Source organism: Bubalus kerabau, chromosome 15 (assembly GCF_029407905.1).
Source record: "Bubalus kerabau isolate K-KA32 ecotype Philippines breed swamp buffalo chromosome 15, PCC_UOA_SB_1v2, whole genome shotgun sequence".
In the NCBI taxonomy this organism is placed as follows: Eukaryota; Metazoa; Chordata; class Mammalia; order Artiodactyla; family Bovidae; genus Bubalus; species Bubalus kerabau.
In genome coordinates, this window is record NC_073638.1 from 55,796,125 (window position 1) to 55,810,057 (window position 13,933).

A 13,933-nucleotide genomic window follows, 5' to 3' on the forward strand; every position below is an offset into this window, starting at 1 on the left:
TGCGTGGTGGCTTTCTGCCGAACCGTAAAGTATTCCTTTTCAATCCTCACACGTTGGCGGAAGCCCCTAGTTAAAGACTGTTCAGGGAATCTTCAACTACAGACAGACAGACCATCGCGCCCCTGCTGGCGCCAAATGGGTCCCCGCCCTCCTAGGGAGGCCGGTTACCATGGCAACTAGGTTAGGGCGGAAGTGGCTCCCAAAACTGACTCTCACTAATCAGGTGACTCTCCTGCCTCCTGCACGTGACACCGGAGCCCAGGCGCCGGTCTACCTAGTCGGACTCCGCCCCTCTTTTCCTTTACTGACAACTGACGGCGACCTCGAGCAATGGTCCTTGCGGCTCCTCCAGGAGACCCCGCCCTGTGGTAGTGAGAGAACCAATTAGACTGGGGAAAAAAGAAGCAACGCCTAGGTTTCACCCTGGTTTGACAGACGCAATTTAGGCCATCCCTGGGTCCCTCCGCCTCCCTGTCTATTTCTGCTGGCGACGGACAAATCTTCTGCCCAATAGCGCGTCCTCTTTTTGTCGTTTGGTCCCGCCCCCATGGAAGCTGAACCAATAGGCAAGCCAGGTCTCAGCGGGTGGTGGGGGTTGCACTGCGGTAATATGGCTCTTCCTTAGCCAGCGGCGGCGGCTGGAGGTGGGGTAGAACGGTCCTGCCTCTAGGTTGGTTGGTTTTTGGACTGCAGGGTCTCGGCGGGTCGTGACTCGGCGGTTGTGGCGGATGCCGGAGGAGCGTCGGTCCCGCCGCTTGGCGGCCCCTGGGTCAAGATGAACGCTTCAGCGTCTGTCGGGGGCCCACTCCCCCCGCCGCCCACGGGCCCGGCCGCCGCGCTGCCTCCAGGTTCTGCCGCGCGGGCCCTGCATGTGGAGCTGCCGTCTCAGCAGGTAACCCCGCGGGCTCGCGGCGCTCTGTAGGGGTCGGGAGGAGGCCCGTGAGGGATCTCCGTGGGCCGCGGGCTGACCCAGTGCCAGCCGGGAGACGGGGAGAATTGGCCGGGGAGAACTCCGAGGACTCAGGAGGGCTGTCCGGAGGTCTTCGGAGGGGAGGGATCCAGGGATGGCCGAATCTCTGGGTGATCTTCGAGTCCCAGGAGCCATCCCGTTACCGGAGATGGGTTGGGAAGGGACCCACTGAAACTCCCCGGGCCCCGCCTCTCCCCACGTAGGGAGCTGGGGATTCCCTGGCGCAGACCCTCCGCTTTATCCCTCTTGGGAAGGGACCCGGGGAAGCCCTGGTATCCCAGGAGAGATGGGGAAAGCGCTTTTTCATTTTTAACTCATTTACTTGCTGACAAACTGGTGCTCTCTGCTGCGGGAGAAATGAGGTTTCCCGCATTTGCTTTTAATCTCTCCTTATTATGAAGTACTCCTATAAATTTCTCAAGAAAAATCCTTTGGGATTTCGGGTTTCCTTCCTATTCTCCGACCCCCCAAAGAAGGCACTTTAGCAATTTGAAGGGTGCTGCTACGTTCCTTCAAAAGAGTAACTGTGGAAGAAAGAACATTTAACGTACAGTACATATTCACGCCTTCCCTATCCTTTACCAAGGCGTGCAGAGCTTCTTGGATCCAACTTGGATCCGCACTGTAAGCAGATAATAGAGAACAGCGAGTTTGGGGACCTGACAAAACTCTTTGTATCACAGACTTATCTGTAGAGTACTTCTTTCCCCTGCCTTCTTGCTATCCCGCAGGAAGAGACTTTGCAGGAAGTTTGGCATTTAAGAGACTGAACGAAAGTACCTTTCATTTCCCCCCATCCACAAAGAGGACCTAAGAAAAATAACCAGTTGTTAAGAGTCTACTGTGTTGGGTTTGTGCCAAGTGCTCAGCTGGCAGGGAGTTGATTCAATCTCCCAACTCTGGGAGGTGGCTATTTTTTATTAGTTCCATTTTGTAGTTCTGGAGACAGAGGCTTAAATATGTAAAATCGTCTGCCCAAAGCTTTGCAATTAGTAATTGGTGAGGCCGGGTTTCAGAATCCAGCCTCAGACTGTAGTCCCTGCACGTGGTGGTTGTGCTGCAGACTTGAGCAATCTTTTCTCCACTGTTTACACGTGGAACAGAGTACTTTCCTCTACACCCTTCCTCCAACTTCCCATCACTGTCTTAGGAAAGAGTCAGACAGAAGAGAACAGAGGTTGGGGGCAGAGGGTGGAGGGGAGATGGGCTGGATTTGAATACAGGAAAGTGTGGGTATGTGGAGGCTGCTAAAGGGCAAGAAAGGTGGAGATCAGAGCTACAGCGGTGGCCATGGAGCTGAGTTGTTTGCAGAAGCAAGGGCTTTTAGTGCGGTGGGAGAGAGGATTTAAGATACTGGGAGAGCATGGACCCTGGTTTTGTGGTGCTGTTGGGAAGGAAGTTTGTGGAGAATATGAATTTGAGGGTAGTGAAGTTTGGATTGTATTTACAAGGTTTCTAGGGGAGAGTGAAAGTCTGGGGGAGAGGGAGACTAGCCTCTGGAATGAGCATTAATGTGAATTTTCGTGTGTTTTGTGTGTATGTGTGTGTGTTGGTGGATTGTGAGAGTGGATACTGGGAGAGGCAGTGATGGGTGCAGAAATTCTGAAGGCGGAGCCAAGAGAGGTTTAGTTTGGGAGAGCTTTGGGAAACTGTGGGATTAGGAAAGAGAAAGCATCATTTGTTTCATAGAGCCTGTTCTCTGATAACAGGTTCCCAGTTTAACGTTGGGGGAAATAATCCAAACAAACTGCCCATGGAATAAATCCAACTGCATTTGTAAGCATTTGTCCAGTTTTGGGGTTTGTGCCAAGGGATATATAGTGGCTTAAGTGTACGGCTGAATGCTGTATGATCACTGAGTATGCTATTTACAGCTTTCTGGGGGTGTCATCCTTCTTGAATTCTTGGAAGGCAGCCTGTACAGCAAAAGCACTTTTACTTTTGCTTTTGACATTAATTTTGCTTTCTGGGTCAAAATGCTCAAAATTTTAGGATATAAATATATAACATTTAAAAAAGTAAACATTTTTGTTAAAGTGTTATCGGTATACAGTCAAGTGTACCAGTTATTAGTACACAGCATGATGAAGCGTCACAAAACAAACAAAGTTATGTAAGTGCTACCCAGATTAAGAAATACAAAATTATTACCATCCCAGAAGTCCTCCTCACGTCCTCTCTCATGTCTGCCTTTCTCTCCAAAGGAACTACTGTTCTGATGTATAAGAGAAAAGTTTTTGCCTGTTCTTGAAACTGTGTATAAATGGAATCACACAAAAAGGTATTATTCTTTTGCCCAATATTGTTTGTGAGAGTCAGAGAATGTGTGTATAAGTAAAAACATTTTTTAGTATTATTATTAACAATAATACTATGGCTTTTGCAGAATTTCAAAGCTTTAGATAAATTGGAAATCCAGTTAACTTTCTTTTAAATAACACTTTGAAAATTGTGTCATTTTAATAGATTACATGCTATTTGATAAGATGTCAGTATCTTTAAACATAAAAAAGATCCTGTTGATTTAAGATTTTCACGATAAAATTGATTATATCCAAGCACACATTCAGTGGTTTCTCCCCACTATCCCCAGCCTATTTCTAAGGCAGAGTTTTTCAACCTCAGTACTGTTGACATTTGGGTTGGTTGGTGGGTCTATAAAGTATTTCGTCACCTCCGTGGCCTCTACCCGCAATATACCAGCAGGACCATCTCAGGCCTGACAATCAAAAATTGTCTTTAGATGTTGTCAAATGTCTCATAGGGAGCAAAATTACTTCTGGTTGAAACTACAGTTCTAGGATATATTTTTGTTTTAGGATAGAGAGTATCCCGGGCTTCCCTTGTGGCTCAGCTGGTGAAGAATCCGCCTGCAATGTGGGAGACCTGGGTTTGATCCCTGGGTTGGGAAGATCCCCTGGAGAAGGGAAAGGCTACACACTCCAGCATTCTGGCCTAGAGAATTCCATGGACTGTATAGTGCATGTGATCCCTGATGCTGGGAATGATTGAAGGCAGGAGGAGAAAGGGACAACAGATGATGAGATGGTTGGATGGCATCACCGATTCAGTCAATGGTTATGAGTTTGAGTAAACTCCATGAGTTGGTGATGGACAGGGAGGCCTGGTATGCTGCAGTCCATGGGGTCACAAAGAATCAGACACAACTGAGCAACTGAATTGAGAGTGTATCCCTTCTATTGCTTACTGATTTATCTCATCTCAGTCTTCCTTAAGTACCACTGATTCTAGTGGCTATATAGTTTAAAATTTTAGTTTACTGTATATTAGTTCCCAAAGTGTTGGACTCCCCGTACCCCCAATCTGCCTCCAGAAAAATGATTTGTTTTGTTTTGGCTCAAAGAAAGCCCACAAAACTATAAGACCTAACTAATAATTTTTACTTTGATCCACTTTTCTTTAAAAAAAAAAAAAATCTAGTTAACTCTGCAGAAATCCTGAACCTTTATATGTATGAGTACTAACTGCAGTGCATAATAGCTACTTAATTGTGTCAGATGGGACTGCTACTTAATTTGTCTTCTTTTGCTTCTTTATGATCTTACTTTACCTGTAATTTAAGCATGAACTAGTCATGCATTTTGAAGACTTGTTTTTTCTTTTTAATTTTTGGTTGACGTTTGTAATTTTCTAGTGAATATAAGCTCATCTGAAGAATAACTTCCTTCATACCTTAGGTTCAGGCATTTTGAAATAAAAATTTGTGTTTTGTGATAGAGGTATTTATAATGTCCTTAAAAGTTTGAGAGCGTTTCTTTCCTCCCCAAAGGCTTCCTCCTTTGGGTATAACCTAACTACATTCCTCAGATACTTAGAGCTGGGGAGGCTCTTTAGTGATTGTTTAGGGCTTCCCTGGTGGCTCAGATGGTAAAGAATCTGCCTGCAATGCAGAAGACCTGGGTTCGATCCCTGAGTTGGGATGATCCCCTGGAGGAGGGCATGGCAGCCCACTCCAGTATTCTTGCCTGGAGAATCCCACGGACAGAAGAGCCTGGTGGGCTGCAGTCCATGGGGTCACAAAGAGTTGGACACAACTGAGTGACTAAGCACATACACATACATAGTAGTGACCACATACACAAACATTTTGCATATAGGTATAGTCTTAACCTAGTTTAATCCCTTCCATTAAAATAACTTTACAATTCATTATTACTTTTCTTAGACAGTTGTCGTGGTCAGTATACCTTCATCTACCACATTTTTGTATAATAATGTTTAGTTATGTTTGTTTAGGGGCTTCCCAGGTGGCTCAGTCGGAGAAGGCAGTAGCACCCCACTCCAGAACTCTTGCCTAGAAAATCCCATGGATGTAGGAGCCTGGTAGGCTGCAGTCCATGGGGTCATTAAGAGTCGGACACGACTGAGCGACTTCACTTTCACTCTTCACTTTCATGCATTGGAGAAGGAAATGGCAACCCACTCCAATGTTCTTGCCTTGAGAATCCCAGGGACGGGGGAGCCTGGTGGGCTGCCGTCTATGGAGTTGCACAGAGTTGGACGCGACTGAAGTGACTTAGCAGCAGCAGCAGCAGCAGGTGGCTCAGTGGTGAAGAATCAGCCTTATAATGCAGGAGATGAGGTTTCAATCCCTGGGTCAGGAAGTTCCCCTGGAGAAGGAAATCGCAACTCACTCCAGTCTTCTTGCCTGGAGAATCCTTTGGACAGAGGAGCCTGGCAGATTATAGTCCTTGGGAATCTCAAAGAGTTGACTGAGCTACTAAGTGACTGGTGATGTTTGTTTAAACCCCATTAATAGATTTTTGGTCTGTTTCCAGTTATTTTGTGTTACATTGTTGCAGTGAATATCCATATACAGGTATCTTGGAAATCAGTTGAAGAATATGTATACACACACTTACACATATAAATATGCACATATATACCACCCATATAATACATACACACGTTTTTGTTATTTAGATTTGTGTTTCTTTAATTATTAATGTTTTAGTAGCTTCATTTATTGTATGCAAGCACTACGCAAAGTTTTGTTGTTGTTCTCTGCTGAGTCATGTCCAGTTCTTTGTGACCCTGTGGACGGCATCATGCAAGGCTTCCCTGTCCTTCACTTTCTCCCAGAGTTTGCTCAGACTCCTGTCTATTGAGTCAGTGATGCCATCCAACCATCTCATCCTCTGTTGCCCTCCTTCTCCGCCTGCCCTCAAAAAAGATTGAGGACAGGAGGAGAAGGGGACAATGAACTCATTTATCCTTACACAACCCTATGAGTTTCAATGTTTTTTTAAAAAAATTTTATGTATTTATTTTTGGCTGTGCTGAGTCTTCATTGCTGCACCCAGGCCTTCTCTAGTTGCAGCAAGTGTGGGCTGCTCTCTAGTTGTGAAGCACAGACTTCTCATTGCGGTGGCTTCTCTTGTGGAGCATGGGCTCTAGGGTTCACAGGCTTCAGTCGTTGCGGCGCATGGGCTCAGTAGTTGTGGTGCACGGGCTTAGTTGCTCTGAGGCATGAGAAATCATCCTGGACCAGGTATCCAATCTGTGTCTCCTGCACTGGCAGGGGGATTCTTAACAACTGATCAACCAGGGGAGTCTGAGTTTCAGTATTTTTGAATAGATCTGTGTAGCATTTTCTTTTGCGACTTGCTTGTTTATGTCCCTGGCATTAATTTTTCTGATTACTTACTTGTGTTTTTTCATTCATTTGAAGAGCATTTTTCTTGTCATTTTTTGGAAGGAAGTGGGGTATATTAGTGCTGTTATATATTATAATTAGTGCTATTATCTATCAGTGCTTCCTTGAATTTTTAAAAATAGATTTTATTTTTTAGAACAATTTTAGATTTATGGACAAATTGAGGATAGTACAGAAGATTTCATACTGTATACCCATTTTCCTCTGTTCTTAACATCTTTCATTAATATGGTACATTTGTTACAATTGAAGAACCAGTATTGATATGTTATTATTAACTAAGGCCTTTATTTTATCAAATTTCTGTCATTTAAAAAATTGTGTTGGGATTTCCCTGGCTGAAGGTACTTCTCTGGCAGTCCATTGGTTACGACTTCGCCTTCCAAAGCAGGGTTCCATTCCTGGTTGCGGAGCTAAGACCCAACGTGACTCGAGACCAAGAAACCAAAATACATAACAAAGCAGTGTTGTAACAAATTCAATAAAAGCCTTTACAAATGGTCCACATCAGGACATAGTGGGGGAAGGAGAGGATGGGACGAAATGAGAGAGTAGCACTCAACCATATACATTACCATATGCAAAATTAGATAGCCGGTGGAAATTTGCTCTATGACACAGGGAGCTCAAACCCGGTGCCCTGTGACGACAGCCTAGAGGGGTAAGATGCCGGGAAGGTGGGAGGGAGGCACAAGAGGGAGGGGACACATATGTACCTATGACTGGTTCATCTGGGTATATGGCAGAAACCCACACAATATTGTAAAGCAATTATCCTCCAATTAAAAAATAAATAAAATTTATAATAAGGAAGTGGTGCACATAAAAAAGATCCCAAAAGGAAATTGTTGTAAGATACACATGATATAAAATTTTCTGTTGTAATCATTTTTAAGTGTAATCCAATGGCATTAAGTACATCCTCAATGTTGTGCAAACATCACTACTATCCATTTCTGGAATTTTTCGTCATCTCAAACAGAAACTATACTCTTTAAACAACTCCCCATTCTTCCTTCCCCCAGCTCCTGGTAAGCTCTGTTCCACTTTCTGTCTCTATGAATTTGCTTATTCTACATCCTTCATATAAGGGAATTATACAATATTTGCTTTTTTATTTCATTCAGCATAATGTTTTCAACATTCATCCAAGTTGTAGCATGTGTCAGAATTTCATTTCTTTTAAGGCTGACTAGTGTTCCTTTGTGTTTAAATACTACATTCTGTTTACCCATTCATCTGTTGGTGGATCTTTAGTGTTTACCTAATCTGTGGAAAATTCTGAAAGAGATGGGAATACCAGACCACCTGACCTGCCTCTTGAGAAACCTATATGCAGGTCAGGAAGCAACAGTTAGAACTGGACATGGAACAACAGACTGGTTCCAAATAGGAAAAGGAGTACGTCAAGGCTGTATATTGTCACCCTGCTTATTTAACTTATATGCAGAGTACATCATGAGAAACGCTGGGCTGGAAGAAGCACAAGCTGGAATCAAGATTGCTGGGAGAAATATCAATAACCTCAGATATGCAGATGATACCACCCTTATGGCAGAAAGTGAAGAGGAACTCAAAAGCCTCTTGATGAAAGGTAAAGTGGAGAGTGAAAAAGTTGGCTTAAAGCTCAACATTCAGAAGACAAAGATCATGGCATCTGGTCCCATCACTTCATGGCAGATAGATGGGGAAACAGTGGAAACAGTGTCAGACTTTATTTTTTGGGGCTCCAAAATCACTGCAGATGGTGACTGCAGCCATGAAATTAAAAGACGCTTACTCCATGGAAGGAAAGTTATGACCAGCCTAGATAGCATATTCAAAAGCAGAGACATTACTTTGCCAACAAAGGTCCGTCTAGTCAAGGCTATGGTTTTTCTTGTGGTCATGTATGGATGTGAGAGTTGGACTGTGAAGAAAGCTGAGCACCGAAGAATTGATGCTTTTGAACTGTGGTGTTGGAGAAGACTCTTGAGAGTCCCTTGGACTGCAAGGAGATCCAGCCAGTCCCTTCTGAAGGAGATCAGCCCTAGGATTTCTTTGGAAGAAATGATGCTAAAGCTGAAACTCCAGTACTTTGGCCACCTGATGCGAAGAGTTGACTCATTGGAAAAGACTCTGATGCTGGGAGGGACTGGGGGCAGGAGGAGAAACGGTGACAGAGGATGAGATGGTTGGATGGCATCACTGACTCAATGGACGTGAGTTTGAGTGAACTCCGGGAGTTGGTGATGGACAGGGAGGCCTGGCGTGCTGCAATTCATGGGGTCAGACACGACTGAGCAACTGAACTGAACTGAATACACTTTTTCAAGATCTCGTCGTGCACACCACATTGTATTTAGTCTCCCCTTGGCTGTAACAATTCCTCAGACTTCTTTTTGATGACCTTGATAGTTTTGAGTACTGAGGTATTTTGTAGGATGCCTTTCTATGGGAATTTGGTGGTTTTTTTTTTTCCCTCATGATTAGATTGGGGAGATAGCCTGGATAGGTAAAGTGCCATTTTCATCTTATTGTATCAAGTGTACGTACTATTAACATGACTTATCCCTATTGATGTTAACCTTTGTCATCACCATTGAGGCTGTTTTTTGTCAGGTTTCTCCGCTGTAAGATTACTCTTTCCCACTTGTTCCTCCATGCTGTCCTCTTTGGGAGGAAGTCACTGTATCCAGTCCACACTTTAGGAGTGGGAATTGATGCTCCCCCTCCTTGAGGGCAGAGTATCTACATAAATTATTTGGAATTCTTTTGCATGGGAGAGTCCTACCAGTAACCACTTCCTTTTACAGATGAGGAAGCTAAAGTCTGGGTAGCTTTCTCAGAGTCACACAGGATGTCACCACAGGGACTTCAGGTTAGGTCTTTGATTCCCACTTACCATAGATACCTATTCTTTGCAAGGTTCTGGTTAAAAACAGAGGCTTGAAGTTATTTCAAGGTTTGAGATAATCATGCTTTTTATTTTATTTCCCACAGCATCTGTACATAGCACTGTGCTGATTACATAATAGGAGCTCAGTATACTTTTTATTTTAAAATTTTATTTGTATATGAATCATCCCTTTGAAGAATTTAACAGCCTAAAGAAAGGAAGGAAATGGGATTGAAACACATACAAGAAAAAATGCTGGAAGCACAAGATTTTGCTAAAAGCAAAAATGCTAGAAGCTTAATTTAGCTGTGTGTGATATATTTATTTTCCCTTGATGTTTCTGTTTGTTAGATATCTTTTGTCTGTCTGATTTAATCATCTTTTTATTATGTGTTCAAAAGATCTTTTTCCTTTATAAGGCCACTGAAGGCAGAGGGAAAACTGTATTTTACTGGGAACATATGCCCTGTGCAATGTTATATATTTTTATTCCTTCCACAAATATTTGTTGAGCTCCTTCCTCGTGACTCAGAAACAAGTATATGGTTGTGTTATATAGCTGTACAAGAAAATGATGGCAATTTTTGAGCTGCTTTGCTTTTTGTAAACAAAACTGTGAGGAAGCTTCAGAAACAAAATACCAGCATCCCCAAATTATTATTTTTATGTGATAAAATGCCATTAGGCTATTTAAGGTTTTAATTTTTTTTTTTTTTTTTTTTTTTGGTGAAAATGTTTAATTTTCCTTTGAAAGGAAAAGCTGTGTTCTTATTCAGTGTTAACTTTAAAATTTATCTACTGGGTTACAATTCTTAGCTTTGTGGCAGAAAATTCAGAAGTGAAACTGACTGGAAATAGAGCAAGAGCAGAATTGAAACTAGTAAGCTGGGCCTGAATGAGTAATAAAATTAAGAAAAAAATTAGGTTTTCATAGTTTCCAAGTGTATATTTTTGATAATATGTGTATTTTCATCAGTAGACATATCACTACTGGAGGAAAAAGAAATACTTGTCATTTTTAATGTGCTCTAGGGTGTGCAGGTACAAACTAGGGGTGATTTAGAGAAACTAAAGACAGATCTATATTAAGAGAGGGGTTGAAACAGTTTAGGCTTTATACCTTTAGGTTTAATGGCATCAGTAATGTCTAAGTGAAAGTTTTTTTTAATGTCTTGTATTTTAGGAGTTGGGTTCTTAGATTATGTATGTAGAGGAGCACATGGAGAAGGGAAACTTGACATTGGGATTTTTTTCAAAAACATATTTGTATTATACCTTTTTGGTTTAATATTACCTGACCTTGTTTTCTGGCTTCCCTGGTGGCTCAGCAGTAAAGAATCTGCCTGCAATGCAGGAGCTATGGGTTTGATCCCTGGTTGGGGAAGATCCTCTGGAGGAGGAAATGGCAACTCCCACCAGTGTTCTTGCCTGGGAAGTCCCATAGACAGGGGAGCCTGGCGGACTATACATCCATGGGGACGGTTGGACACAATTTAGCATCTAAGCAACAACTACCTTGTTTCCCATCTTATTTTAAGATCAAAGCATGAATTTTGAATCGTAGAATTTTATAGATGCAAAATCTGAAGCCCTCAGAGGTGAACTATTCCCCTGGCCAGAGATTTGGTCCCTCCACTTATTTCCATCCTAAAGGAGTCAGTAAAGAGTATTAACTTAACAACTATGATTTGAGTGCCCTGCTCTTCCTGTTAGTGGCAGAGACCTGACCAGATCCTGTAACTCCCATGAACAGTTTCCCTCTGCTTGGCTTGGTGTTTTGAGAATTTGTTTCTTAAACTTGTCTCTGGGCTTTGACACATTATCCCTACAACTTTGGGAATTTTAGGCTAGAGGTAAAATGTGGGAAAGGCTGTATTTTAAACTTACTTCGCGTCGCAGGCTGCGGTCTCAGGCTGCTTGTCCCCTTTTGTAGTGTGTATTAGTGAAACTTTGGAATGTCCCTCTGTAATTTGAGTGATCAGTCTTCCTGTTTGTCCCTTGGTACTTACCATGCTTATCCTTTTTTGAATATCTCACTTAAGAAGTCTTGATTCTTTACCTCTTCAAGTTTCTAAAACAGCAATCATCTGTTAATCATGGGTTTTCTGTTGTCAGAAATTTTATTTATGCTGACTGCTGTAGACGTCATTTACTAGTTATCAAAAACTGGAGTCAAGTGCATTTATTGGTTGAGAAGGTGAGAAAGTTGAACATTAGAACCCAGCACTGATGAATCTGTTTGTTGATCCATTGGCTCTTTTCCCCACCATGGTTGTTACAATATCTTACCAGGTACCCTCAGATGTTTTTGAAAATAATAGGGAAAACAAGGAAATTGAAGGTGGTGGCTACCTTTGGCTTTTTTCAGTAGCTTCCTGGGTAAGAAGAAAGAGAAGATAAAAATGAGTGAGAATGGAAATCAGACTTTTGTAGTATGTTTTTTTTTCTGGAAAAACTTGGTCCTCTTTTAACATGACTGTATTTTTTTAACTGAGAGCTTTACTGGATTACAAGTAATTCATGTGTCCATGTTAGCCTATGTCAAAAGTAAATAGTTGCAAGTCCAGAAGTGGAAGAAATTAATTGAGTAATCTGTTTTCTCAACAGGTATTTATAAAGTAACTCCTTTGATTTATGTTAAATATGGGATTAGCAATTTATATGTCTTGTTTCCTTCAATCTAATTATGTCTTTCAGAGGATCTGAAATTTTACCTGTCACAATTCCAGTCTCTTTTTGTATAAGAGCTAATACAGGAAAACTAAACTTAAAAAAAAAATACAACATGAAAATAATTTAGCAGTATGAAAAAGCTGTGTTTTAAAATTTTGCCCACCTTAACGAATAACGTCATTGAGAAAACTGGCAGGGCTTTCATCCACTAAAATGTTACTATCAGGGTATATATGAGAAGCAACAACATGAGGAAGACTGTCTAATTTTTCATTTTGAAAATAGATCACAAAGCAACCTAGGCAGGTAAGCTGTGGGGTGCTCATTTAAGGTCTAGGATATTTGACAGGACTGTACTCAGTATGGATTAGAGTTGGTCCCATCATGTATATGATGTAGGTATTTCAGGTTTGTTTTCATGAATGGAGTTTATCCTACATGGAAGGTATTTAAGTAATAAAATTGTCCTGTTAATAACAGTTGTCCTGGTGCTCTGGAGTGACTGGTTTACATATAATATTCATGTATTTCTACCGGAAGAAATCAATCTAATTATTAGATGGGGACACTAGAATTGCAGAATTTCTTAATTGTACATTAACTGCATTTTTTCACAAATTTGGATATTTTGAAACTACCTGAAAATTACTAAAAATTACTACTCACTATTCTTACCTTGTATTTTCAAGAAAAGTTTACTTTATCAATACCCTCTTTAATAAACTAGTAAAATATACAGTGTATTTTAGATACTGTATCAAAAATAAATAAGTTGTTACTTAGAAGTAAACATAAAATCTATTGCAAAATGGAAATTTTTAATTAGATATTAAATCTCTGCTGTGTACCAAATACTGCATTAGACTCTGGTGTACTTCTTTTTCCAACTTCTCTTATTGTTGGAGTACCAGAATATCTCTGAATATGATTTTACAAATTCTCAAAAGCACATAATTATTTCCTTAATATGGTATGATAGGAAGACTTGTAAGGCTGGTTCTGAGTATAACTAAGGTGTCTTTGGGAAAAGCATATGTTCTGGTCTTTGGTTCTTGACTTCACAGTGAGAAGGTTGGGTTATCTGTATCTCTACACATCTTGAACCTCTGTGTGCCTCCATTTCCTCGCTTGTCAGTTGTTTTCCTTTTTGTCCCTATCATTTTCATTCCACAAATATTGTGCTCACCTCTGTTCTACACTGTCATTTGTTTAACAGATTTTTTTTTTTTTTAGTTTCTACCATGTGTACCACAGTAGTGAAGAATATTGTTTTCTAGAGCCGGATGCTTGGATTCAAATACTGACTCAGATCCTTCCTAGTTGGCAGTCTGGAAGTTACTTACTCTCCCTGTGCCTCTGGGAAGCTCAGATCAAAAGGGCAGAATAATACCTATCCTGTAGGGTTGTTGAAAGAATTACGTGGGTCGTAAGTTTGCCTGCAGAGGTGCTTGGTATGTAGTAAGTGCTCCGTGCTCAAGAAATGTTAGCTGTTACTGTCACTGCTGCTACTACTGCTGTTTGTCAGGCTCTGAGGATACAGGATAAAGAAGGCACTGTCTTCGTCCTGGAGGGATTTGTAATCTAATGGTTAAGGCAACTATATCAGCAGACCATTTTAGTATAATGTAAGAGATGGTTTGAATTAAGTGCTGAGGTGGAAGAGAGTAGAAAAAGCAGTCAAGCGGAGACACCAGCTTGAGCAGAAAGGTAAGTAGGTGTAGAAGGGAATGCAGAT

General features: G+C 41.5%; 1 protein-coding gene across 12 annotated transcripts in view; it reads left to right on the forward strand.

Moving 5' to 3' along the window:
• Window positions 1-516: 516 nt before the first annotated feature.
• UVRAG (UV radiation resistance associated) overlaps window positions 517-13,933 on the forward strand; it is a 324,682-nt gene continuing 311,265 nt past the window's right edge. For 4 of the 12 annotated variants that reach the window (XM_055549124.1, XM_055549123.1, XM_055549125.1 and 1 more), the window contains exon 1: window positions 565-892. In XM_055549124.1, the coding sequence (XP_055405099.1) occupies window positions 776-892 (117 nt within the window). In that variant the 5' untranslated portion in view covers window positions 565-775. Of the gene's footprint in view, window positions 893-3,174; window positions 3,252-13,933 lie in introns of those variants that run through there. The other 8 variants (XM_055549122.1, XM_055549121.1, XM_055549119.1 and 5 more) reach the window with 6 other exon arrangements.